Source organism: Aotus nancymaae, unplaced genomic scaffold, assembly GCF_030222135.1.
Source record: "Aotus nancymaae isolate 86718 unplaced genomic scaffold, 86718_ANA_hifiasm-v0.15.2.pri h1tg000003l, whole genome shotgun sequence".
NCBI classification, from domain to species: Eukaryota; Metazoa; Chordata; class Mammalia; order Primates; family Aotidae; genus Aotus; species Aotus nancymaae.
Window position 1 is genome coordinate 72728604 of NW_026988414.1, and position 27415 is coordinate 72756018.

Consider the following 27415-nt stretch of genomic DNA (forward strand, 5'->3'; position numbering starts at 1 on the left):
AGGGCAGGAAGCCTTTTCCAATGGGCTGCAGTGGGATCAGAGCGTGCCCTCTTTGGTCTTCTCGAGGCAGCCTTGAAAATCGGTTTGAGGTCCCTGCCTCCGCCCCTGGCTTTATAGGTGTTTGAGGCCATAGCAGGAACCTGGGCAGGGGACGGCTGAACTCCACTGCCTGTGTAGGCATTTCTTAAGGCTCTGCTGACCTAGATCCGTAGGTGACCACATCTTCCCACCCTCTGTAGCCCCCCGCCCTCAGTGGGCCCAGGGCATCTTCCTTATTCACACATCCCCCAACCTCCAGCAAGCCTCCAGCAGGGAAAGACCCCAGTCTGTCTCCACCCTCCTTTCCCCTCCATATCCTCACTCTACTCCCATCAGGACAGCCCCCGCTGTGTCCCCCCATGTCACACGCCCCTTCCTACCTCCACACCTGGAGTCACACTGCTTCCCCAGCATTCCTAAAGTTGCTTCTCCCCACTGCCCCAGTCCTGTGCCTTCTTTAAGACCCAGAATAAGTCCTACTTCCACAGCCAGCATCCACATGGCTCAGGGTGACATCATAGGGTCTCCACTGTCTTTGCCACCCACAGGGATGCAGCTACAGGTTCTCTCTGCCTTCTACCCAGTGTCTGGCCCACCCAAGCCCCATCCCCATCAAGGCACAGTGCGATGTACTGAGAGTGTGGGCGGGGTTTTCCCTTCATACCCCTCCCGCTATGAGGACAGTTTCGCAGGAACAAGTTTATTGCAGGGAACACACTGACCTCTTTCATAATAGCCAAAGGCATAAAAACTACAAAAATATCTGGCTCTCGAGTGTGGGCGGCTCAGTGCGGGACCTGGTCTGAGTCGTGACTTGGGCTGCCCTGCAGCCAGAGGCCAGGGAGCCTTCCAGCCACTCCCCAGAGAGGGCCGTGGAACTGAACGGGAGAGGAAGCACCTTGGCTGCTTCCATAGTGTGAAGGCCAAGGCGGAGGCAGGGCTGAGCTGGAATGATTCCAGCAAAGGGCTTCATCGAGGCCCTTCAAGGCTGGTGGCAGAGCCAGGGTGGAGAGAGGCCTGGATGTGGCCGCCCCGGCTCGACTGGTTCCTGGAGCAAGGCCCTAACCCACCAGTTTCTTTCTTCAAAAGCCCTGCTGGCTCTCCCGTGGCCAAGTGGGCGGAGCAGAGCCCTCCTGAGGCTCCCAGTGCAGACAGACCTCCACACAACCACGGTGATCCAGGCTGCATGGCTCAGGTGATGCTGGGAGAGCCGGGGAGGGAGGAGGATGGTGGGTGGGAACGCACCTCAACACAGACAGGCAGGTGGGTTGGCCTTCTCTGCCCTCAGGGCTGGGCACCATTGGCACCCAACAGGGCCGTCTTCCGGAAGGCCTGCAGGGCTGGGTTGTGCAGCAGCGTGTAGGCCAGACCCCAGCGAGCCCTACCGCGGCCGGCCCTGGGTCCTGCTCCCTTGGCCATGGAGTCCTTTGTCTGCAGCAGCTGCATCCCTGAGAGAGACGGACTTTCTGTGAGTCACTCAAACACCCAGCCAAGCCTCCCCTGGCCCTCGGACCCGAGCAGAGAGCCTGAAAATCCCAGGCGTAGAGCAGGTGGTTAGGATGCCCCCTGTAGGCAGTGCATGGAAGTGGGGCGTGAGGTCTGTGGATAGACTGGAAGCGGGGTGGCACAAGGGCCTGGCGCTGGCTTACTGTCCCCTCCCTACTCCACATTTCTGGGCAGAAGGAAAGGAGGAGGTCATACTCCCTGGCCCAAGGGAGAAGTGGGGGCAATGACAGAGCCCCTGAGCAAGGCAGCTGTTTCATTCTCTCCGGGTGCACACGTAGGGTGTGTGTATGTGTGTGTTCATACCATGGAAAAAATTACCCTGAGATCAGACCAGGAGGGGCCACCAAAGGCAGCCAAGGGAGAGGGGAAGTGAAAATTTTCCTGGCGCCTACTCTGAGTGCTGGGGAGGGGCACGCATCCTTCCTGGGAGAAGCTGGGTAGGCTCTATTCCCCCATTCCCAGCGGAAGGCCGCACCTTCGTCTTCTTCCCCGGGTCTGAGGCTGTCCTTGGGGGCTGCCGTGGTCCTGGGTGGGAGGCTCCGCGCTTGCAAGAGCAGGGAGCAGAAGGCTGTCACCGCTGGATGTGACTGGCTGACCTCAATCTTCAAGAAGTTGCGGTAGGTGTAGTAGCCTGGGGTGGGGTGGCGGATGGCAGTGCTGGGGGAGCAGGGGCCAGACTAGAGGCATCCAGACATCCCCTAAGACACACACACACACACACACACACACACAGTGCACATGCACAGCCTGCATCCAAACTTTGTAGACACGCCAGGCGCGTGCCACAGCTGCTGCCTGGGCACAGTGGACCTGCTAGAACCCCACGCCCGGCGCGCATGCCACAGAACCACACGAGCACAGCGCAGGGGCACTCAGGTGGCACATGCAGCTGCAGACATCGGGAGAACTGACCATCTGGCATAGGCCTGGGGCAGGGCGGACGCCTTCCTCACTGCCTGGGTAGCCTCAGCAACCCTCCAGCCTGACCCAGTGACCTTACCGAGGTCAAGAGTGGCAGCTCTCGGTGGCAGCAGGCTGAGGTCCATCTGGCCGAGGTGGATGGTGTTGTAGACGGCAGAGAGGAGCACTCGCCACGTGGCCACCGTGGCCCCCACCAGCACATTGAGGGGGAAGAGAAGAAAGGTGGCTGCACAGAGCACCCTCCTGGGGTGGGAGAAGAAAGCTGAGCCAGGCCCTCCCCTAGAGCCCCTCCCCAGGGTCAGGCTCAGACCTGGATGCCCAGAGCTGTGCGCCTACCATCTATTGCTATGTCTTCCGTGCAATCCGCCCTGGGCAAGGCCTTCTCTCTTCCAACCCACCACCCTGGGAGATGGGAAACTGAGGTCCAGAGAGATTGGGCAACTTAGCCAAGGCTGTCAGCTATTCAGTGGTAGAGCTGGGCTTTAAGTCCAGTTCGGTCTGGGTCTTTCTATGACCCTGATGCCTTCTGGGTCCCCTGTCTGCTAATTCCAAGTTCCCCGGGAGCCAAGGTTCTCTCACAGCCTTGTCACCTGACATGGATCTTCCTTGCTACAAAGCGGGGAGGGGCATGGTTTTGAGGAAGCAGAGGATCCAGGGGACAGCAGTGCTGATTGATTCCCAAAGCAAGAAAGGCTCATGGGGGTACTTCCGGCCCCGTGGCAGGTATGCAGAGAGGCACTCTGAAGTAGGCTGAGACATTGTCCCTTTTCTCTATGTGTAATGCGAGCTCTTTCTACTATCTTCTGGGCTCCTTGATAGGGAGGGGGAGAGATGGCAGTGGAGGGAGAAGGACACAAAAAGAGAGCGACGGTGAAGAAGAGGCTGAGGGACTCAGGGAGCCACAAGCCCAAGTGCCTCCTCACCGGTTGGTCAGCTGTGGGTGTCCATCACGAGTCTCCAGGAAGACCCAGTGGGCTGCCATGTTCTGCAGCGTCACAGCCAGGGCCAGAGTCAGCCAGAAGGGCCTGCCAATGGGAAAGAGAGGTGGTCGCCGTTAGCGGGCCTCTGAGAATGAGTCCCCGAGCCCTCCATGTCCTGCATCACTCACCACGAGGACTCCAGGGAGCGGAAGAGCAGGAGGTTCCTGCCCTGGAGCACAGGCATGAACACCAGGAAGGCCAGGGCCGTGGTTCCCAGGAAGAAGATGGTCTGCTGCACCAGGAGCCCTGCCCGGGGCAGGAGTGGCACGGGGACAAATGACAGGTTCTATGAAAGCTGGCCATCCCCGCTGCCCCAGAACCAGGGGCTTTGGAATTGGGCAGCCTGGTCTTAGATCTCTGCTCTGCCATTGCCTAGCTATGCTGCCTTGAACAAGTCACTTTCCCTTTCTGAGCCTCAGTTTCTTCCTCTGTAAAATGGGGATAATAGTCCCTACCTCAGAGGCGATTATAAGGATCCGATGAGATAACATCTGTGGAAACTCTTAAAATCACAAAGTACTTTGCAAATGTTATTTCCCTCCAGTCTCTCCTGAGTTCGTGTTACTGGGGGATAAGACTACATTTTAAACTGATGTTTGCATTCCTTCAAGCCAGAGCCTGGCATATGGTAGGTGCCCGAGGACTGTCCATTGAAATAATCTGGCCAGTTGATTAGAGGACAATGCCTGCAAAAGGGCCTGGAGCATAAGGGCTACGGAGAATAGACACTGTGACTTTCATCCTAGTAATTCCTCCATCCCTCTACCGTCCTTCTCCTCCCGCTAGGAGGTGAGAATGGAAGGAACTGGAGGGAGAGATACGAGGCCCTTGGATGTGCAATGCTGGTCACAGCCCCTCACCCTGCAGAGTGCTCTTCTCACTGCAGTACCCAAGGGAAGAGTCAGAAACTTGGGGCTGGGAGGGGTCCTGGAAGGTTATCTGGCCCAACTCTCTCAGGGCAGGACACCCTTTGCAGACTCCAACAATATCCATGGAACCCTGCTTGCATACCTCCAGTGACAGGGATCTCATTACCTCTGTAGGTAGCCTATTGTGGCACAGCTCTTTCTTTTTCCTTTTCTTTTTCTTTTTCTTTTTTTTTTTTGTATGGAGTCTTGCTCTGTCACCAGGCTGGACTGCAGTGGCTCAATCTCGGCTCACTGCAACCTCTGCCTCCAGGGTTCAAGTGATTCTCCTGCCTCAGCCTTCTGAGTAGCTGGGACTTCAGGCGCAGGCCACCACACCTGTCTAATTCTTTGTATTTTTAGTAGGGACGAGGTTTCACCATGTTAGCCAGAATGGTCTCGATCTCCTGACTTTGTGATCTGCCCGCCTCGGCCTCCCAAAGTGCTGGGATTACAGGCATGAGCCACTGCGCCCGGACCGACACAGCCCTTTCTTAAGCAGGAAAGTACCATCTTGAATTTGACACCTCCAGACCTGGGTCCACCCCCATGTAAATACCTGGTGGCACCCGGGGTTCATCTCCATGTGGAGGTAACTCACTCAATTTCCTGAGGGCTCCTGTACCCCTACCCTGAGTAAGCTTCCTAAGGGCAGGGAAGGCAGGGGGGTCCCTCGTCTTGCTGTTGCCCCAGAGCAAGTACAATCTCTGAGGGCAGTACTTGCTAAGCACACTTCTCCACTAGGGCCAGTGTCCGAGGCGGGGCCCAGTCCAAGGCTGGGTGTGGCGGGCACAAGGGGGCTCACCAAGGCAGATAAAGGCTGTCTGGTAGGCACTGAAGCTCATCCAACAGAATATGGCTTGGCGGGAGGGATGGGGACTCCGGTGCAGGGGACTCAGGTCCAGGGCAGTTCCTCGGTGCAGAGCTTGAAGATTGGTCCTGGGGTGGGAGCCAGGGAGGCAGAGACCTCAGAGAGCAACACACTCTCCCTAAATCCTCCTCTGGGCCAGCAACTGGCCAGACTTCCAATAGAATTTCAACCCACAGCCATCAGCAGGGAAGCCCAGAACTGTGGGAGCTGGGAGGAGGCCACTAACCCGACCTGGGAAGTCAGGGAGGGCTTCCTGGAAGAGGTGATATCTGGGCAGACTTAAAGGGTGAACGAGGAAGACAAAACCAGGCAGAAGGCTCAACTTGAGCCAAGTCAGAAAAGTGAGAAACAACAGTGAGAATGGAAGTGACACACAGCGCAGCCACCAGGGATGGAGGTAAGGCAGGCACTGGCTGGGGAGCCTTGAATGCCAGGAGAAGGAGGGGGTGGCCTGTGGAAAGGATCCCTGGGAGGAGCTCTGAGGCCTGGCACGTGCACAGGACACACAGGCTAGTTCTCTGACACGGGTTAGTGCCCAGGCTGCCCCTTCCCACCTGCCCTGGGCCTTCAGTGCTCCTCACCACTCACTGCTGCAGGGCAAGCGAGGTGGCATGGTGAGACCCACACTGCCTCTCCAGTGCCCTGTGCCTCCAGGCCACCCATCACTCACACTCTCACATGGCAGGGCCACCCAGCCTCTGCTGTCACCTCCACAGTCCTCACCTCCTACCTCTTCTTCCATTTCCGGGCACGTGCAGCCTCCCCAGGCCGCCTTCCCTCTCATCCAGCCCACCTGGTGGGCCCTACTCCGAGGGCAAGCTCCACGTGCCACCCTGAGTGGTGGTGCCCTGTGTCCCGCATACTCGCAGACATTTCCCCAACCAGACAGGAAGGTACAAGGGCAGCCCCAGCCCCACCTTCTCCCTCCATCGCAGGTGGCCACACTCAGGTGGGCCGGCAGAGCCCTTCCCTCCCTCCAGCCCCAGGGCCTCCCCGAAGGCCCACAGGACTCCACTCCCTCCCCACCTCTGCGCCGGGTGAGCCAGAGCCTGCCACTCACCTGTGTGTCACCAGTGAGCGCATCAGGACCAGGAAGGTGAGTGAGCAGGACAAGACCAAGGCCGAGATGTAGCAAACTGGTGGGCAGAGAGGGAGCAAAGGGAGACGTCAGAGCCTGGAGGGTCTCCTGGGGGCCTCTGAACCCCTGCCAGGGTGGTGCCTGGCGGGGAGATCCCCCTGCCCCACACCACACTCTGAGTGGAGGCCTCTTGGCCCCATTCCTGACTCTCAAATCCAGTGTAAGCCAATGACTTCAGCCACCCATTCCTCCCAGTGATACGCAGTGGCCAAGAGCCTGCAGACCTGGTCCTCACCCCGCTGTTGCTGCTTCCATTGCTGTGGGACCCCCATCCAACCTGGCATCTGCCTCCAGCTCCACTGCTCCTTGGCCATGTGGCCTTCAGGAGGGCACTCCATCTCCCCAGGCCCCCACTGGCTTGTGAACATACTGCCCAGCGCGCTGCTGTGCTGCCCAGCTCCCAGGATCACGTGAGCCATAAGCCCCATCCAGGTCTGCACTAACGGCCCTCATTCAGAGCATAGAGGGTCTGAGTCCACACCAGTGTGGCCTGAGTCCATCAGAATAAGGGAGGCAGCTGCTATCGCCCAGCCCCCTCCCTGGCCATGCACACAATGAGTGTATGCATGACGGTGTGTCGTGAACAAGCCCGGGTGTTTAAGAAGATCGGGGTGCAGGTTGCAACTCTCCCACCCTACATCCACATCCAACTCGTCTGTCACAGCAGACTGTCACAGTAACCCCACGAGGTTAGACAGAAGGACTGTTCCCACTGGGCTGAAGAAGAAACCGAGGCGCAGAGAGAGGGCTTTTGCCCAGCCAGCCACGCTGCTAGGAATGAGAAAGCGAGGTGTGCCACCGTTTCCAAGCAGATCCAGAATGAGCCTGGGATGCCTGCACCCTGGTCTCATCAGTCAGCCTAGGAAAGTGTTCCTGGTGCCCGTGTTATCACCAGAATCTCAAGTGCGGGGAGAGCAAACACAGAAAAGGCGAATGCTAGTTCCACATAGCCACGGGGCTTAGAGCAGTGGGTCTCAGCACTGCCGGTGCATTAGGATCACCTGGAGCTGCTAAAACCTGCCCATGGCCCAGCCTGCACCCAAACCAGTTAAATCAGGATTTCTGTGGGTGGGACCCAGCCTCAGCTGTGAAGGCAACACTGGTGATTCTGCATGCAGTCAGAGCTGACAGCCACTGCTCTGGGGACTTTCCGAAGGCAGAGCCTTCATCACATACCCATCAGCAATAAATTGAAATCAATCAATCAACATATATTTCTTGGGTGCTTACTGCAGTGGCTCTCAAACTTCGCTTGCATCACAATCACTGAGACTGTAATCACAGCACTTTGGGAGGCTGAGGCTGGTGCATCACCTTACATCAGGAGTTCGAGACCAGCCTGACCAATATGGTGAAACCTCGTCTCTACTAAACATACAAAAATTAGCTGCGCGTGGTGGCAGGCGCCTGTAATCCCAGCTACTTGGGAGGCTGAGACAAGAGAATCGCTTGAACCCGGGAGGCAGAGGTTGCAGTGAGCCGAGATGGTGCCACTGCACTCCACCCTGGTGACAGAGTTAGACTCCATCTCAAAAAAAAAAAAAAGGAAAAAAGAAAAAATTCACTGGGAGAGCTGTTCAATCATAGAGGCTGGCTCCACTCTGAGAGCTTCCAATTCAGTAGGTCTGGCATGGGGCCTGAGCATGGGGAATGTTAAAGTCACCAGATGGTTCCCAGATTCAGCCAGGGCTGAGAATGATGCTACAGAAACCCAGGCCCTTCGGCCAGTCCCTTGCTCCCTCCTCCAGGACCCTTGCGGGACACTGTTCTCAGAAGCGAGGTTGGGAGAAAGCGATGGGCATGCACAGCTCCAGCCTCCACAGTGCCCCTGCTGGGGCCAGCTGGGCTGCAGTGAGGGCATATTCTAGACTGTCTGCTGCCAGGAAGTGAGCAGCCCTCTTGCTGAGGCTAGGCTGGTGAGTGAATAGGCCAACACAGGCTGAAGGGTTAGCAGTCCCGTTGGCCATAGGCCCAGCCTCTGATCTCCATCCGTCTACCTCCTACCTCTCTCTCCCTCCACGGGTTCCCAACTTGGGTCCCCCAAACCCCAGCACCCACACAATCTTCCTGCTGTTTGCCACCTCTGGGATCCTCCTTCTAGGCCCTGCTTTGGGGATAGATCTGTCTTCCCTCATGTGACTGAGGGCCTTTTTCATGCCAGCGCTCATTTTGCAGGTGGGGAAACTGAGCTCAGGAGAGGTAAAGCGCTTTGCCCAAGGTCATTCAGCTTGTAAGTGATGGAGCAGAGACTCTCATCTAGTTTGCCTCTGAGCTCTCTGTGAACAAGGCTTATGGTCTAAGTGCTGCAAGGCAGTCCCAAGAGAAGCTCTGAGCTAAGACGACATTAGCTCCTTAGGTGAAGGACAGACCAAGGGACACTCGAGCCCATGTGGCGGGGTGGCTTTGGCCGCATCTTGAATCCTCCTGGGCCTCAGTATACCTCATCTGCAAACTTAGAGGGTAAATGCTGCTCTATTTGGCACAAGAAGATCCCAAGTGGGAGCCTTTGAGCTTGGAAACTGCAACATGCAATTATAAATGTAAGGCATGATGAGTAGAAGCAGAGTCAGTCCTTTGCTCTGGACGTGTCTCTTCTTGCCTCTGAGCCTCAATTGCCTGCTCTGTGAGTTGGGATCAATGATGCTACAGGGTCACTGTGAGCAAGGGTCTGAAGCTGCTTGTGGGCTGACCCGGACCGTGTCTGCACCTGCCTATAAGCCAGGTTGCAACCAGCTTGGAAAATCTCCCGGGAGAGGTCGTTTTCAGCTCGTCAGGAATTTGTCATCTGTCCAGTTTGTGGGCCCCAGCAGCAGTTCCAGGGCAGCATCTAGTACGGGAACTGAGGTGCTCAGAGAGATGGTGGAGGTGGTCAGGGGAGGAAGCGGTCACTGCATGCACTTCTGCCCACCCCGACTCCCTGCCCCCACCATGGCCAGCACACCTAGGTCTGTGGGATGAGAATGACGTTAATGTTCAGGCACAGCTGCGGAGCAGACACAGCTCCACCTGCAATGCTGGCGGCCCTCGCTCTGACCATCGCATCTTACTCCTCAGAAGCCGGGGGCCTGTCCGTCCCAGCCCGGGGCCCCTAAGTCAGTCGAGGGTGCAAGCCTCACAAGTCGTGACCACCAGGCTTCGTCTCAAATAGAGCAGCATTTACTCTCTAAGTTTGAGATGGAGAGAGCCCCTCTCAGGCTGCAGGAGCCCTGCGTTCTCTTGGCTGCACTCTGCCCTGCTGGCTGGCCTCAGGCAAGTTCCTCCCCGTGTGTCAAGTGGGGCCACTTCTCAGTCCCCTCCACAGGGCTGTTGGGAGCGCCCAGGAGGCAGAGTAGGTAGATGGCTGCAGGAGGCATCAGACCACAGAAGGGGAGGCCGGGATGGTTCCCTGGGTCAGGAGCTCATTGTCAGAGGAAAGGAGAAAGGAGATGGCCCCAGAAGACAGGGAGTAGGGAAGAGAAAGCATGCACCCTGCCCAGCGCCAGCCCCCTGCCATGAGGATTCGCTCAGAAATCCTCACCGTCCCCTTCACCATCTTCTTCCTCCTTCCCTACCCTCAGCTCACCCATCCTTCCTAATTTCCATGCCCAGAGAGTTGGTCTGAGACACTGGGGTGGCATGGGGAGATGCCACAGAAGCAGGCAAGGGACAGGAGCTGCTGAGATGTCCCTCCAGGTTTCATGGAAGCTCAGAACTAGAAGCGCCAAATGCCCCAATTTGGAGGTGAGGCAATCGAGACCCAGAGAGGGGAAGGATGGGGGGTGGGCAGAGGTGCATGTCCAAGGGCCCCCAGTGTGTCCATGGCTGACTAGCACACAGACCTGTGTCTCTCAGCTTTCAATCCCCACTGCAGCCCTCTGGGGCTCCCTGGAGGCCTCACCTTCCAGAGCCCACAGATGGTGCTTCACCAGCTCCACCACCTCCTGCTTGTCCTGGGAGAGCACGATCCCAAAGCCGGCCAGCAGGTAGGAGACATCCGTGGTGACTCCTGCCCTCACCTTCTGGATGGTGGGGACCACGCCCACCAGCAGCAGCAGAGCCACCTGGAAGAGCCCTGTGGTGAGGGCGCCATCCCAGGAAAAGAGTTTTCTGTGCTAACAGGGGAGACTTGTGGGAAGAAACCGGCAGCACACAGGCTGCAGCCACACGCCCACTGCCCATCAGTGTTCTTATCTGCCCCGTACAGCAGGTCCTCATACCTCTAAATGAGGACATTACACAGGTGCAATTATAGCTTAACAGGCCAAAGGCATGCCTTCGAGCACTGTAACTGCATACAGTCGGCCCTGCGGGTCTGTGGGCTCCACATCCACAACCAACCAATTCAATCAAGCACAGATCAAAAATAATTGGGGAAAAAAGCCACAACAAAAAATAACACTGTATCACATCTGTAATCCCAGCACTTTGGGAGGCCGAGGTGGGCTGATCACCTGAGGTCGGGAGTTCGAGACCAGCCTGACCAACATGGAGAAACCCATCTCTACTAAAAATACAAAATTAGCCACATGTGGTGGCGCACGCCTGTAATCCCAGCTACTCGGGAGGCCGAGGCAGGAGAATCGCTTGAACCCAGGAGGCGGAAGTTGCAGTGAGCCGAGATCACACCATTGCGCTCCAGGCTGGGCAACAAAAGCAAAACTTCGTCTCAAAAAACTCAAAAAAACAACGTAATACAAATAGCACAAATAATACAGTAGGACAGCTATTTACATAGCACTTTTGTTAGGTATTTTAAGTAAGCTAGAGATAACGAGGAATGTTGGAGAATGTGTGTAGGCTATATGCAAATACTACACCATCGCATATCAGAAATTTGAGCCTTTGTATTTTGGTATGGAGGGGGTCCTGGAGATCCACCTCTGATACTGAAGGTGCTGTGTCTGCACCTTCCTTTACCCATCATCTATCTATCTAAACTTCGGAATGTAAAATTTCTGGATTCTCTATGCTGTTGAGAGTAAATGAGCACAGGCATTAAAGCTAGACAGCGTTGGATTCAAACTTTGGCTCCGCTGAGATATTAGCTGTGCAGAATCTTGGCCAAGTAGAATTCACCTCACCGAGCTTCCATTCTCCCCATCTGCAAAGTGGGGAAAATCATACCTACCTCCCATGATTTTAATTGTTGTTGTTTTTCTTGGAGGTGGTGAGGCAGAGTTTCTCAAACATGCATCTCACTAAATCTTCCCAACTACTCAAAGAGGAAAGTTATTCTATTTCCTCCTTTTTGCAGATGAGCTAACAGGTTCAGAGAGGTTAAATAACTTGCCCGAGGTCACACAGGAGGTAAATAATGGAGCTAGGATTTAAATTCGCGTTTACATGGCCTCCAAAATGAATGCACTGGGTCACTATGTGAGTCCAAGAGTGAACACCCCTGCCCTTATGGGGAAGCCAGAATTCCCAAGATGGCTGGCAGCAGCTGGCCAGGATTCTGGATGGGGCACCTGGAGAGCTGAGTTGGGCCGGAGCTGCTCTGGGCTTGGGGTAGAGGGCAGGGCTCCAGAGGCAGATGGCAGTAGAGGGTGCAGAACATACCTGGTAGATGGCTGTCCCTGTCAGGGTGGCTGAAAGCACCAGCTTCAGGGGGAGATGGAATCCTGTGGTCCTCAAAAGAAGAAGTGTGAGAATTACACCGCTCCGGCCCGGGAGCCCTCCTCCCTCCCAAGGGGCCCAGGTAAAGGGCCAGCAGGACCCTGGATGACCAAGGCCGGGCCAGGGTCTTCCCCCTGTCCTGAGCTGGCAGTTGTCCCTCTTGATGGCAAGGATTCCAGGGAGCAGGAGCCAGCCCTCCACTGCAGCTGTTCTGTGCACAGGAGGGTAACGTCCCCTGTCACACGTGGCCTCAGCTCCCAACCCCATACCTGGCTGTGGAGTGTAGATGTAGTGTCTCAAGCAGACCCAGGCCCAGGACAGGAAGCCGTGCTTGGAGGTGTGGGAGCTGCAGAAAGACCCAGGCAGGTGCAGGGTCCTCAGGGGAAGTCCCTTCCCCGACAGCCAGCCCCAGAAGCTGGTCATTCTGCCCCTCTGCCCCTGCCATGCTGTCCAGTGCTAGCTCGCCAAGCACAGCTGCTAACCAGCCCTATCCACCAGCCCACAGAGGGTGTGCAAGAGACCCCACCTGCTTCCCAGCTTCTTCCTGCAAAGTAGGTTCCTCAGATATTCCTCAGAGTAGCTGCTCTGCAGCCCCTGTGGAGACAGACAATTAGACGAGCAGATGAGACCTGCCTGGAGCCATCCGCGGGTCCTTGGCTCAGGGAACCAGCGTGTTCACTAAGCAGGTGCTCCATAAAAACTTCTTGGCTATGGCGGTGGTGGTGAGTGCAGAGGGGGCTGAGTTGTGGGGACGAGGTCCATGCCCTCCAAAGCGTCGTTTTTCTCTCTCAAATACAAGGCCAGTCTCCTATCAAAGAGCCATCAATAACAGGAAGTTCTTCCTAAGATCTGTCTCCAGCTCTCACCCGCTTTACTCAGTCACATCTCATCACTGATTCTTCCCACCCGCAGCCCTCTGGCCTCTGCTGGCTGAAACTGGGGCAGAGGGAAGCGTGTGTCCCAAGGGCACATCCCAGGACGCAGGAGGGGGTCATTCCAGGTCAGACTCCCTCAGCCTTCTCCTCCTGCTACTACGCAAGGGAGATCACAAGGGTGACCAGATTTGTCTAAGCCACATTCCAGGCCTTAAGCTGCCTGTGAAGTGGCAGAGGCTCATGGGAAGATGGAGTGAGCCCCTGCCCTGAATCACTGGGAGAACACAGGCAATTGTCACCTGTTGCCATGACAACCCTGGGATCCAGGGCAGGAGTGGGTCAGCTCAAAGCTTGACAGGGGTCCTTTGAGACTTAAACCTCTTTGACCAAAGTCCAAAGAGGATTTAACACCTCTCCAGCCTAGGGAGGAAAGGCTGGTAATGGAGAGAGGAGTGGGGCGGTGGAAACCCTGGAAGAGAAGGTAAAGGAACATGCCCTGGGTGGCAGGGTTGGGGAGGGGGGCGCTCCCTCTTCAGAGCCAGCTGTAAAAAACGGGAGACTCCAGCTTCCTCGAGGAGTGTGAGCATCAGGAGGGCAGGAGTGACAAGTGCTCAGAACTCCCTGCTTGCCAAGCGGGAGCCGAGCCCAGAGTCCTTGGGCCTTCTCAGACCAGAGTAGCCCAAGGGGGACCCAGGGCTCTCCATCCTGCCTCGGGATCTCACTCATTCTCTGGATTCAGTCTGACCTTGCCGAGTTAACACCCAGTCCCAGCCCCTCTGCTGAGCTCCAGACTTTGAGCAGCACACACTTAGGACCAAGCATCGTCCAAGGAGCACCTGCTCCTCCTCCATCTTCCCTGGCCCAGCAGCTGGCATCACCGCCTAATGCTGGCTGCCCAGATGCCTTCCATCAAGCCTTTCTTTCTCCTGCCCTGTCTGAACAGGAGCCAAACCCTTTGGCCTCTGTGTCCTAAGCCTTTCTCCTGAGTCTGTCCTTGCTTCCCCTGTGAGGGCCTCTGCAGAGCTTTCCTCTTCCTCCTCTCTCACCAGAAAGAAGTACCGGACTCCCGCCCTGCACCTGCAGTCCCAACCCCGCTGCACATCTCATACAGCACTGTAGGTATTTGGTGCTGCATCTGTCTCCCCCACCACGCTGGGAGCTCCTGGAGGTCAGACACGAGTCCACCAGCTGCAAGTCCACAGCATTGAGCCCAGGGTCTGACACATGGTAGGTGCTTAGAAGGCGTTTTAGTAAGATCGAAGTATCTTCTAAGAATTATCTCTTCCTGCCGGGAGCAAGGGCTCACGCCTGTAATCCCAGCACTTTGGGAGGCCAAGGCGGATGGATCCCGAGACCAGCAGTTCGAGACCAGCCTGACCAACATGTGAAACTCCGTCTCTGCCAAAAATACAAAAATTAGCTGGGTGTCGTGGTGCGTGCCTATAGTCCCAGCTACTCAGGAGGCTGAGGCAGGAGAATCTCCTGAACTCGGGAGGCGGAGATTGCAGTGAGCCAAGATCGAGCCACTGCACTCCAGCCTGGGGGATAGAGCAAGATTCCATCTCAAAAAAAAAAAAATCCTCTCTTACCATGAGCATTCATCCACCCATCCTTTGTTCCACACGTTTCCTTTGATTCATCCATCCATTCATCCATCCATCCATCCATCCATTCATCCATCTATCCATCCATCCATCCATTCATCCATCTATCCATCCATCCATCCATTCATCCATCTATCCATCCATCCATCCATCCATCCATTCATCCATCCATCCATCTATCCATCCATCCATCCATTCATCCATCCATCTATCCATCCATTCATCCATCCCTCTATCCATCCATCCATCCATCTATCCATCCATCCATTCATCCATCTATCCATCCATCCATTCATTATCCATCCATCCATCCATTCATCCATTCATCCATCCATTCATTCATCCATCCATCCATTCATCCATTCATCCATCCATCCATCCATCCATTCATCCGTCTATCCAAAAATTCAGAAATATTTGCTGAGTATCTATTAAGGGCTAAGACTCATCCAGTGCTGCAAATATAATGAACAAAACAGACACAAAACCATCTCTTCCCCTTTACCCATGCTCTTTCCTGTGCCTTCTCCTTATTCTGTCCTCACTCTGGATTCTCCGTCGTTCAGGCCCTTGCTAAAATCCACCTCCTCTAGGAAGCCCTCCCAGCCCTCCCCTTTATCTGAAATTCTTCAACCACACCCAACCTGGAGTTGATTCATAATGCAGTTCTGCCCTGGGCACTTCCTGAATCATCTCAGTATGTGCAGAACTGGGATTACACACAAGGCTCCAGGCTGTCTCTCCAGCCAGATCTCAGCATTTCACAGACAGAGCTATGACTCTCCTGTCTTCTGACTCAGTTCTGCTTTGTGGAGTCCCTACTACTCACACAGCTCAGTGCCGTGGGTATCCTGGGTGTCAGTCTAGGGCCCGGCCCAGCCTTTGCCTGGGGAGGGAGGGCTAAGCAATCACTCAGCAAACATTTTCTGAGCATCTGTTCTGTGCTGGGCTCTACACCAAGTGCAGCCATGTATCTGGGACCACAGAAATGGGGGAGTCGGGCTGTCTTGGGTACTGAGGAAGAGCTCATCCCAGGCCTGCCCCTTTACCTCAGAGCCTGCTCCTGTCCTACGGCCGAAGCTTCTCACCAGCTGCACTGGATACCAAAGGCTCAGGAATCCGAGGCCCAGCAGGAGAGGCAGGGAGGCCAGCAGGGAGTAGTACTTGTAGACCTGGACAAACACACAGACAGACTACCTTCCACTTTCTTCCCTCAGGCAAGAACCAGAATCCATTGCCCTTCCCACCTCGCGCTAGGCCCTGAGGACGGTCTGGGTGGGGAGGGGCACGGGAAGGCTTCAGCACTATGGTTCCCAGCCTGCTACCCAGCGCAAACCTGCCCACTTCCCCTTCTTGAGCTCTGCAGAGATGCTCATCCCTCCCCCAGGCTCCTGGACCCACACAGGCCTCAGAGCAGCCAAGAGGAGGAGGTCACTTGATCCTCTGCTTCTCTCCAGCACCCTCCACCCCATGCCTCCCTGACCAAGGCTGGAGTAAGGCCTGGAAGGGACACCACTTTCTGTTTCTGTGTTCCCAGAACATTAGGAACAGTTCTGAAAATCACACCAACGCCTGCCTGCGCCTACATATAGTTTTCAACCTGGGCATCAGGAAAGGTTATGCCCTACTTCCCAGGGCTGAGGCCTTCCTGGGAGTGGGCCTTTTGTATACTCATTTATTTATCTTTTGGTTCAATATACTTTTATTGAGAACTTAGTATGTGCCAGGTTCTATTCTAGGTGGTGAAAAAGAGCCACCAGGTCCCCCTTCTTTTCTTTCTTTTTTTTTTTTTTATGAGACAGAGTCTTGCTCTGTTGCCCAGGCTGGAGTGCAATGGCACGGTCTTGGCTCACTGCAGCCTCCGCCTCCCGGGTTCAAGCAATTCTCCTGCCTCAGCCTCCCTAGTAGCTGGGATTACAGACACCCGCCACCATGCCTGGCTAATTTTTGTATTTTTAGTAGAGACGAGGTTTCACCATGCTGGCCAGGCTGGTCTCGAACTCCTGACCTCTTGATCTGCCCACCTCGGTCTCCCAAAGTGCTGGGATTACAAGCATGAGCCACCGCACCCAGTCACCAAGTGCCCCCTATCAAAGCAACCTCCTAGTCTTTACCTCCACCCTGAGGGATTGGTGCTATCAGCTCCATGGACAGATGAAGAAACAGTCTAAGAAAGGTGGCACTGTTTCCCCAGGGCACTTGGTACCACCTGGTATCATTTTGTCTGTGTATTGTGTCTCCCCTTCTGGAATGACAGCTCTTGGGAGGCTACGGACTGCATTTGTCTTGTTCACAGCTATAGTCCTGTGCCTGGAAATGTCCCTGGTGCAGAGTATGTGCTTCAGATATGTTGTTGAATGAATGGGTGAGTGAATGAATGAAGTGGTGAAGCTGGATTCACACTCAGGTTGTCTGGCTCTAAAGCCTGTACCATCACTCTTTGGGTTCTAGACTGGACAGCTTCACAGCCCCAGCCAGAAGCCAGTGAACAGGGTTCTGAAGTTCTGGAATCCTCCTCTTAGCTCTCTGAGACCATCCCTGACTTCACACTTGCCAGCCTCCATCCCACTTCGTGTCCATTCCCTCTCCAGCCTGATCCAAGGGAGGCTGAGGAATCACTCACACAGGAGTAGGGGGTGGGGGGCATTTCAGGCTTTCTCTTCCTCCTACTCTGCCCTCTTCCCCTTCTCCCCCCACTCCTAGACTGAAAGCTCCTGAGGGCTGGGCCCAGCCGCCTTGTTCCCTGCCTCTCCTGCAGAGCAGCCCAGCTTGGAAGGGGCACGTGTTTGAAGGCATGGAATCCCACACGCAGTGGCAGGCTGCAGGGAAGCAGTGCTCAAAGGGGCACCCTGGTTTGGGCAGGCTATTCTGTGCACCCCTCTGCTCTAGGCCATTGTGATCAGCCGTTACCTTGGGAGTCTGGGGACACTCTGCCCTCTGCCAGACCTGGACCCCGAGGTGGGCCCAGGACAGCGTGCTGCCGAGCAGGTGTGCAGCTCTGTGACCAGCTGTGGCACAGGCGGCCAGTGGGTAGTAGAGGGCAGCGTAATAGAGCAGGCCCAGCATCTTCCAGGATCCTGGAAGGTGAAACAAGCAGAGAGACCCACGCTGGAGGGGCAGACATGGGGCCTGCAGTGAGCCCGCCCAGGACTCTCTCCTGTCTCCAGCTTCCAAGACTTTCAGCATGTTCAGTGGGCAAGAGCCCTTGGTTCAAATCCAGGCTCTGACTAGTCTCAACTCTGTAGGGGGGAAACCCCACAAGTGCCGTGACAAGGGTCTGAAGCCTCAGCCTGTTCTCACACACATATTGATTTAGAAAAGAATTAGAAATGTAGGCACATAGTTATTCCTTTATGTAATCATATATAGTCTTATAGTTACTCACTTATAATCATAAAGATATATACTCAATATAACCTTTGATTTTACTAAGACTATCAGGTTATGAAGCATGGAACTGAGGTGACATTGTGAACAAAGTGATCCTAAGGCAAGCTGCTCTAAGCCCTCTGTGACGCCTGCATACGGGCTGCTGGAGGGCGCCTCGGCTGTGCGGCAGCGCCAGCGCTGGGAAAGCGCCCGCTGTTCAGCCAGCTAGGGAAGAAGACGTCCAAAATGGCTGAGACATCTCCTTCTTGGGGAAGTTTGGAGAAAACTCCACTTCTCCAAGCTCTTGTGGTAAGGCCTGATGGCTGTCAGGGAGGCCCACAGACATCCGGGGGCTTAACTGTCTCTATGTGATGCTGTGCTTCAGTGGTCACGTTCCATGTCTACTCTCATGTTCTGCTTCTGCACCTGGTTTCCCTTTTTCTCAGAAGATAAGAATTAATATTAGTAACATAATCTCAGTGTCCTTAATATTTTTGTCAAATATGCGAAGAGCGCTGACGCATTAGCTCTTTTCCTTGCCTTGGCTACTTGAAAGCCTTAGGCCCCCGTCTTCAAGACACGTGATTTGCCTGACCCTATCACCGACCACCATTACCTCACCCTGCCTTCCGTGCCCACCGCTTTGTACTCAATAAAAGTCAGAGCGTCCAGGCACTCGGGGCCACTGCAGGTCCCCACGCTTTGGTTGGCAGTGGACCCCCGGGCCCAGCTCTCTCTTCTCTATCTCTGTGTCTGTGTCTTTTATTTCTACAGTTTCTCATCTCTGCACCAGCAGGAAGGGGCTCAAAGGACCCTTTAGGACGCTACACAACTCTGATCTTGGTCAACTTACCTCTTGGAGCCTCAGTTTTCCCATCTGTAAAATGGAAAAAATCACAGTATATTAGTACAGGCAAAATGAGAAGGTGTATATATAATGCTCATCATGGTGCCTGAGTAAATATTCAATTTAAGATACTATTTCCCTGGCCCTCAGTTCCTCCACTGCAAAATGGGGCTAATATGCATATTTTGTGGCATCGTCGTAAAGACTGGATGATCTGAAGAGGTCATGTCTCAGAAGAGCAGCCCATCTCATTGACAGCTGTTCCTGTTACCCTCATCTCCTTGAGCCAAGCTTAAAACTCCAAGACCCCACCCTATCCCCATCCCATCACACCAACTCTAAGACCTTGGGGGCAGTGAGTACCTGGGCTGGGTGGTGAGGCGAAGGTCAGGAAGGGCAACGGGTCCTCGTCGGGGAGCAGCAAACACAGGGAGCTGAAGAGGACCATGAAGACAGCAGCAGGCACTGCCTGGGGCCCGTCCCCAGCCAAGAAATCCACAGGGCTGGCACAGAGTCAGGGACAGGGCAGGAGGGAGTTGCTCAGCCCCTGCACCCCCCTTACCTCCAGGCTGTGTTCCATAAACCAAGGAGGCGGAGTCAGTCCCACTTTCTGGATGGGGGGGCCCCTTCATTCATTCATTCCATAGATATTTGTGGGGTGCCTCTTATCTATCAAGTTCCGAGCCCTTTGCCAAAGGGACTTGGGATACACATACAGTGGGAACAAGCCCTAGGACTGCTCCCTCCGCCCACCCTGGAAGCTCCAGGAAGCAGCCACCTCCACATTAACTGGTCTGTCTGTCTGGGCTGGCAAACCTTCAGAGAACTCAGCGAGTCATAACATCCTTGTACGATGGCCACCGCCCTGGGCTGTGTGTGGAGCTGGGGCAGAGGGCACACAGCGGGCACAGCTGTCCCAGGCATCACCCCTCTGGGCTCAGGGCAAGCCACTCAGACCCACTGCAGCTTGCACTCATGCTCCGAGAGCTTCATTCTCCCTCAAGCACCCCCCAAGCCAGGGCAAGCTCTTTCCATGGCCACCTGGAGACCTCAGGCTGGTTCCCCACAAAACCAGCACAGCAAGACCTGCCTCGGTGCAGTCTGGGTCTGGGATATGAAGCTGCCTACACCAGGGAGACACCCATCACCTGCCCCAACCCTCTGATCTCTCGTGACCAGCCTGCCCAGCCCCATCTCTTCAGGATCATGCCTGTCCTAGGCTCTGGGGTCACAGGGCTGAAGGAGATAGGAGAAGAAAGTTCCAGCTAGGCCAGGTACGGTGGCTCACGCCTGTAATCCCAGCACTATGGGAGGCTAAGGCAGGTGAATCATGAGGTCAAGAGTTCGAGACCAGCCTGGCCAACATAGTCAAACTGCGTCTCTACTAAAAATACAAAAAAATTAGCTGGGCGTGGTGGTGGGTGCTAATCCCAGCTACTCAGGAGGCTGAGGCAGGAGAATTCTTGAACCCAGAAGGCAGAGGTTGCAGTGAGCCGAGAATGAGCCACTCCAGCTGGGGCAAAAGTGCAAGACTCCATTTCAAAAAGAAAGAAAGAAAGAAAGAAAGTTCCAGCTATAGGGGATAGAGGTCAGTCCCCATAAATCTGCCTTCAAGCATCAGGGTCCAGGTGACACTCTCAGGGAAGATGAGGGTCAAGATGGCATTGGACGGTCACAGTCAATCCACACATGAAGGGCTGGCTGCCTGGGAAGGTACACTCTGAAGCTGGGTCCTGTCAGGCTTGTTTCCCTAGGGGTCTGGGTTGGAGTCCTTTCTCCCAGGTGGGCTTGAGTGAGTCCCTCCCCCTTCCTCTGGGGGTCCTGACTAAACCTGGAGACCTGGGTGGGGATGAGGAAAGCCCCAGGTGGAGGCAGGTAGGGGTGTCATTGAAGCCAGAGCTGCCTTTTAGGTACCTAACAAAGCACCCACCCTCCCAGAGTGACCCTGTCAGCTGGGCCCCCTGAGTAGGAGTGCCCAGGCCATGGCACCAACCTGGGCAAGCGGGGTCGGCCACGCACACAGTCAGGCCAGAGCTGGCGGCGCCTCACCAGCATGGCCAGGAGCAGCAGCACGAGGATCTGAAAGGAGAGCACAGAGGAGAGCTTGCCGTGCCCAGGCCTCCCCTGAGTGTGAGGGCTTGGCTCAGGCCCCAGGACATCCCCTACCTGCCCAGTGCACACTCACGTCGCATCTTGGGGACTGGTCAAAAGGTGACAGACACCTGGGAGGTAGGACTTGCTTCCTGGTTTGGGCCCCCAAGCTGGGAGAACTCCCAGATAGTTCCCCCAACCCAGGACCTCCCAGGGCCCGCCTTCACCAGCCCCAGCGGGGAACCCAGGTCCCACTGCCCAGGCTGGCAGCAGCTTGCAAGCCAGGTTCAACTTGGGTGGGACTCACTGACAGCGAGGCCAGGCAGGCGTGGTACAGGCCGGGTGGTATGCTGGTGTGGCAGGAGGGCACTTCCCTGCAGAGCAAATGAAGGCTGGCTCAGGCCTGCGTCAGGCCCCCGTGGGTGTGCAGATGGGTCTGGGATTCAAGACTGTTCACACTGAGGCTTTACCCACTACCTCCCTCAACCCTCTGATCCCTCCTACACAAGCCTTCCCAGTCCCACCTTCTCAGGGTCATTCTGGGGCCCTCGTGTCCCTGTGATGTGCGGCCCCATGCCAAGCTCTGGAGTTATAAGACTAAGGAGACAGGAGGCTCCTGAGGGAAGCGGAGTGGACTGGCTTGGTCTGATCACTTCTTTCTTTCTTTTTTTTTTTTTTTGAGACAAGGTCTTGCTCTGTCACCCAGGCTGGGGTGCAGTGGCTCGATCTCAGCTCACTGCAGCCTCAGCCTCCTGGGCTCAAATGATCCTCCCACCTCAGCCTCCTGAGTAGCTGGGACCACAGGTGTGCACCACCATGTCTGGCTTTTTTTTTTCTGTATTTTTAGTAGAGACAGGGCCTCACCATGTTGCCCAGGCTGGTCCTGCATTCCTGAGCTCAAGCAATCCTCACACCTCAGTCTCCCAAAGTGCTGGGATTACAGGTGCGAGCCACTGTGCCCAGCTGAGCGCTTATTCTTGCTCACCTAGATGCTTCCTGTCCTTCAAGGCCTCCCCTCTCCAGGAAGCCCCTCTGACTGCTCCTGGTCTCACAGACCTCTTCTTAGAACTGCGGTTGAGCACACGACCTGGGTCAAGCAGTCAAGGGTTTGGCCCTCTGCTTTGCCCTCTACCCGCTGCCATCTGAGATTGGCCTGTGACTAAAATGATCTCCCGTGGTCCCCCTCTTTTCCTGCTTCCCTGACATTGACAGCCTCCATGGACAGCCACGCAGGTTGCCCACCGCACAAAGATGCTCAGCCAAGGGGTCGAGTGTGGTCTGAGATCCAGACCATGCTGCTCACCAAACCCAGCACCTGCTGAGCTGAATGCACCTAAGTGGGGATCCCGTTTTCCAGTTCCACAGAGGCTCCCTATGGCCTGGCAGAGGTCCTGCGCACACCCTGGCTGAGCACAGAGGTAGGCCCACAGTGGAGACAGGTCACTGGACAACAAAACCCTCCACTTCCCCGGCAGAATCATGTGGCAGAGAGAGGGAGTGAGGCAAGAGTTCTGAGCCCTAGCCCTGGGACAGCAGGCAGAACTAGGTCCCTGGGGAGCGGTGGAGCTCCGGGTTTTCCCAGCTTGGGCCTGGGAGAGCCAGAAGGGAGGATGGCAGCGTGGGTGAGGCTGGTGGGGTCTGGTGGTCGAGGGCCTGAGACAGAGCCTGGGCTGCAGCCAGTCCCTGCCTGCCCAGAGGGCTCAGCCGCCCACCGGCGCACCCTCCACTGTATGAAGGGGGGCATCAAGGCTGTATCATCCAGGGGAGCTCAGAGCCCTGGGACCCTCTGATGGGTCAGCTAGGTCTGTGAGCGGTGGGAAAGAAATCAGTCACTTGGTGAGAGGCAGAATAAGTCAGCTCTGGGCAGCTTCTTGGCCAGGAAACCAGCCTCTTCCCAAAGCACGACTGCGCTCGGAAGTAGCTGCCACACAGGGGGAGGTTCCCACTGTGGGCACTCCAGTCTCAGGCGCTCTGAGGCGTCTCGCTCCGGTGTGCAGGGCAGCCCTCCCTCGCAGCCTGCATCTCCCCACCTGACTGGGTCCTGCTCCACCCTGGACACCTGGGCCCAGCAGGGACTTGGAAAACTGTCCCTGAAATAGTCTGACCATTTTCTTAGGGACCTCACCCCAAACCACCCCCACCACCAGAAACGCCCTCCAGGGCCCTGCCTGGGGGAGCTTCTGGCCCTTTCTGTACCACCTGAGGTCCCCATCCAACCCCTCAGCTCAGTGTGAGAGGTCAGATGGGGACGTCAGGTGGCACAGTAATGAACAAATGTTTGGCTGGCGGCTTGTGGGCCCATGTTTTGTGCCATGGGACAGGCAGGATGGCACAGATACAAAGACCTCAGGGAGGGGGGTGAGCTTGATTCTGGGACAGGCACAAGCAGGCACTGAAGGACGCAGAGGAAGAAGAACTTTGGGTAAGAGGAGGTGGTATCTGAGTGGAGTTTAAAAGATGATTAGTGGCTGGGCGCAGTGACTCACACCTGTAATCCCAGCACTTAGTGAGGCCGAGGCGAGCAGATCACCTGAGGTCGGGAGTTCAAGACCAGTCTGACTAACATGGAGAAACCCCATCTCTACTAAAAATACAAAATTAGCCAGGTGTGGTGGCACACACCTGTAATCCCACCTACTCGGGAGGCTGAGGCAGGAGAATCTCTTGAACCCAGGAGGTGGAGGCTGCAGTGTGCCAAGATCATGCCACTGCACTCCAGCCTGGTGACAAAGCGAGACTGTCTCAAAACAACAACAACAACAAAAATTCAAAAAAATTAGCCAGGCCTCATGGCGGGCACCTGTAATCCCAGCTACTCAAGAGGCTGAGGCAGAAGAATCGCTTGAACCTGGGAGGGGGAGGTTGCAGTGAGCCGAGATCGTGCCACTGCCCTTCAGCCTAGGCGGCATGAGCGAGACTCCATCTCAAAAAATAAATAAACAAAAGATGGTTAGCATCTCTTTAGGCAAAGAAGGGGAACAGCAGCTCCAGGTGGAGGGAACAGCGTGAGGAAGCAGAGGGGCAGGCGACAGGCAGCATGGATGGGGCCGGGCAAGCCTTCCAGTTTGACTGCAGCCCAGAGGTCAGGTGAGATGAGGTTACAGCAAGCATGGGAGGCCCCGGGAAGCCACTGAGGGTGTCTGAGCCATTGAGGGTTCTGACCACCTGTTCCGGATTTTAGGAAATTTCTGTGGCTGATTCCACTGCCATCAGTGCTTATCCACCCCAACTCCAGCCTGAGAGTGCCGGGGCACCCCAGAGCTCTTCAAAGCTCTGATGCACCATGTGCCCCAGGCGTCTGACTCACACAGAGGTGAGCCCAAGTTCATCTCCTTGGGATTTCCCTGAGCTCCCAATTTTCTGTTCCCACCTTTGGGGGCAGGGGGGTGGTAGGCAGCTCAGCTTGGTTTGGCCGAGTAAGTGGATTCAAACAAATCTCTTTATTCTTATGGGTGCCACGTCCTGCAGTGGGAGAAAGGAGCTGAATCTTCTAGACGTCACACACATTAGGGACTGGAGTCCTCATCACCCAGTGCCTGACGTATACACAACTTTATTCTGAGACTACAGCTACAGAGCCGGCTGCAGGCACCTGGTCCCCGGCCAGTGCCTGGGCCCTGAGGCTCCCCAGGACACAGCTTCAGATTAGAGCCTTCACCTAGGTCAGAGGCCATCCTCATGGGTTCTTAGGCCTCTCCCCATTCTGGTCCCTCGCAGCCCACACAAACACAGCAGGACGTGCCGAGCCTGAGGTGGGGGAGCACGCCTTGGCTGAGTACGGGCTAGCTTCCAGGTGGTCAGAACCCTGAGTCCTCCAAACAACAGCTTCTTCCCCCAGGCCTGGGTGGAGCTCTGTCCCTGCTGGGTGACCCAAGCCCAGCCAGGCCACAGCCCCAGCCCCTGGGGAGGCACGCAAGGATTTTTCCTTCTCAAGTTTCAGGTTTTGATGGAGAACAGATGTGCACATATCTGGCTCGGCAACCCCCAGCCTCACCTTTCCACTCCTCCAAACCCTCAGACAGAGCAGGGAGGCAGGGGATGGGCCAGGCCCGGGAACAGCAGGGGAGAACTGGCTCTAGGTCCTCCACAGGCAAGACATCCTGGCAGGACGAGGCGGACACAGAAGGCCCAGCTCCTCCACTAGGGTGCTCAGACTAAACCCCGATAGAATGGATCTGGGCAAAGCAGTTGTGGCTGGGTCCTCAGGCCACCCTGGGGCAGGCCGCCTCCCCGGTCCCTGGGCTGGCCTGAGCACTCTTGCTAAAGGGAACAGGCTCTCCTCATCCTCTGAGACCATCCAAAGACAACAAGGGTGCATGTTTCCTCAGTGACTTCTCCCCAGGCTCTCCACCTTTGGTTCTCTGCCTCCCCCCAGTCCCCCAGCCTGTCCAGAGAACCTGACACTTGGAAACACCACACCCAAATGCTCACGGCAGCAACCAGTAACCCCTCGAAGGCTGGTATGCTTGCCTTAACTGCTCCCAGAAGCTTCCCCATCCTGGCTATGGGCCAGAATCACCCAGAGAGCCATCCCTGTGGATCTGAAGGATCTGAATCTGCAAGGATGGGGCCCTGGAATCTGTATTTTTAACACATCACACAGGTGCTTTTTAGGTGACCAGCCTTCAGTATCTTGTTTTTTTTTTCTTTCTTTCTTTTTTTTTTTGAGACGGAGTCTATCTCTGTTGCCCAGGCTGGAGTGCAGTGGTGCGATCTCAGCTCACTGTAACCTCCACCTCCTGGGTTTAAGCGATTCTCCTGCCTCGTCCTCCCAAGTAGCTGGGATTACAGGTGCGCGCCACCATGCCAGGCTAAGTTTTGTATTTTTAGTAGAGACGGGATTTCACTGCATTGGCCAGGCTGGTCTTGAACTCCTGACCTCGTGATCTGCCCGCTTTGGCATCCCAAAGTGCTAGGATTACAAGTGTGAGCCACCGTCTTAAGTATCTTAACAGCAGGGTGAGGGGTGCTGTTCTCCTGTAACAGAGGCAGAGATTGAATGGGCCCCAGAGAGGCTCTGACTTGCCCAGGGTCACACAGCAAATGAGCCGCAGAGCCAGTCCTGGCAGCTGCTGCCCAGGAGCTGCTCCCTGGCAGCAGCTGCAACCTCTGCCACACCCCATTCTGCCGGCTGACAGAGTGAGGTGGGGGATCCCACACTTACCCCTCTGGCTGGAGCTCCTCGCCCCCCTGGGGCTCATCAATGTACCAGCTGCCATAGGAGTCGTCTTCCGTGGCCCCGGGGGAGGTCTGGTTCCCTGCTGGCTGGGACGACATTCTCGAGCCCTTCTCCTTTGACCCCAGATGAAAGGAAAAAAAGCATTACAGATGTGAAAAGAGGCTTAAAAGAGAGAGGGAAAAAAAAAAGAAAGACCGAAAACACAAACAAAGAAACATTTCTCTTTAATCTGAAAGGTTACTTTCTTACTTTGAGCTCTCTGGGAAAAGCCCGTCTGGGACTGAGGGCCTGAGCAAGCTGGCACAGGAGGAGGAGAGGGCCTCTCGTGTCCCCTCCTCCCTTCCCGCCCATCGCATCGCCCCTGCAGAGATAGTTGTCCCCTTGGGGCCCCGGGGCTCCTGCTGGTGCATCTGTCTGTCTGACCCACCTCCAGCAGGCGTTTGTTCCAGGGACCATTTTCAAAGAAGGCTTGCCCAGTCTGAGCTGCCTGCAGAGACGCCTCTTCCTTCCCCCTCCCCAAGCCCACCTAGACAGACCCACAGACACACCAGAGGGCGGCCCAGGGAGGAAGGAGTTGCAGAGATGAACCTGTAGGCAGGCCACGGGCCATTCCGCATTGCGGGCCTGAGCCCTCCCAGCTGGACTCCCTTGAGCCCCTCCCCCAGCCTCAGCCTCCCCTTTCTGGCCCCTTTGGGCCTGGGCGATGGAAACACAACATAATCCCTGACAAAGCCCCCCTCCTCGGGGAGGCGGCCCCAGCACCATTGGCGGCATGAGCCCTGCAAGGGTGTGGCCAGGAGCCGCCCCCACCCCCGCACCTGACTTCACACACATACCTGCCTTCAGCGCCTGCCCCAGAGCTCCCACGCCTCTGCCCGCCGCCTCTGCAGTGCCCCGCACTGACAGGAGTCCAGCACGACAGCCACCACCTCGGGAGACTGACGGCTGGGGCTGGGCTGGGGCAGAGGCAGGGAGGGGGAGTCTGTCTGTTCCTTCTCCTAGGGTTTCCATGAAGGAGGCAACATGTGTCTCACCGGTAAACGCTTTTTGTTCCTACAACTTGATTTCACAAGGAGATAACTCACCCCCACAAGGCGGAAATCAGCTCTTTAAACACAAACCAGAACCACGGGTAGGCAAGAAGAGCCCCGCCTGCCTCCTGCTCCTCCTGGGGTGAAGCTGAGGGTGAGCAAGGCAAGGTCTGGGCTAGGGTGGAGGACTGCTCCCCATCCTCCCTCCCCAGAAGCAGGACCCCTGCCCCAACCCGGAGGTGGGGGCGAGACACAGGAGAAGGTAGAAAGCAGTTCTCAGGCCACTGTCCCTGGTGGAGGTTTAGGCCCCTGAAACTGTGAGGGTCTCTGTCCTTCTGATACCCTACAAGGGGCTTGGGCTGTGGCCCTACCAGCTAAGACAGTCATTCAAAAGCACTTTTTTTTTTTAAAATAAAGACTGGGTTTTGCCATGTTGGCCAGGCTGGTCTCAAACTCCTGACCTC

At 55.9% G+C, this 27415-nt stretch overlaps 1 protein-coding gene across 4 annotated transcripts; it reads right to left on the reverse strand.

Moving 5' to 3' along the window:
• Window positions 1-723: 723 nt before the first annotated feature.
• On the reverse strand, window positions 724-27391 carry STRA6 (signaling receptor and transporter of retinol STRA6). 4 transcript variants are annotated; one of them, XM_012475925.2, is made up of 19 exons: window positions 26757-27391; window positions 25906-26033; window positions 21049-21115; window positions 20644-20729; window positions 19014-19153; window positions 18657-18680; window positions 17345-17511; window positions 15484-15606; window positions 12482-12549; window positions 12225-12301; window positions 11899-11960; window positions 10238-10400; window positions 6283-6358; window positions 5157-5290; window positions 3575-3692; window positions 3390-3491; window positions 2546-2709; window positions 2021-2176; window positions 724-1487 (listed from the first exon to the last, which is right to left on the reverse strand). In XM_012475925.2, the coding sequence occupies exons 2-19, from the start codon at window positions 26016-26018 to the stop codon at window positions 1324-1326; spliced, it is 2004 nt and encodes a 667-aa protein (XP_012331348.2). In that variant the 5' UTR covers window positions 26019-26033; window positions 26757-27391; the 3' UTR covers window positions 724-1323. The 4 variants fall into 4 exon arrangements, with proteins under 4 accessions (XP_012331348.2, XP_012331350.2, XP_012331347.2 ...); XM_012475927.3 differs by lacking the exon at window positions 26757-27391 and adding an exon at window positions 26509-26571; XM_012475924.2 differs by lacking the exon at window positions 26757-27391 and adding an exon at window positions 26469-26540.
• Window positions 27392-27415: the final 24 nt, after the last annotated feature.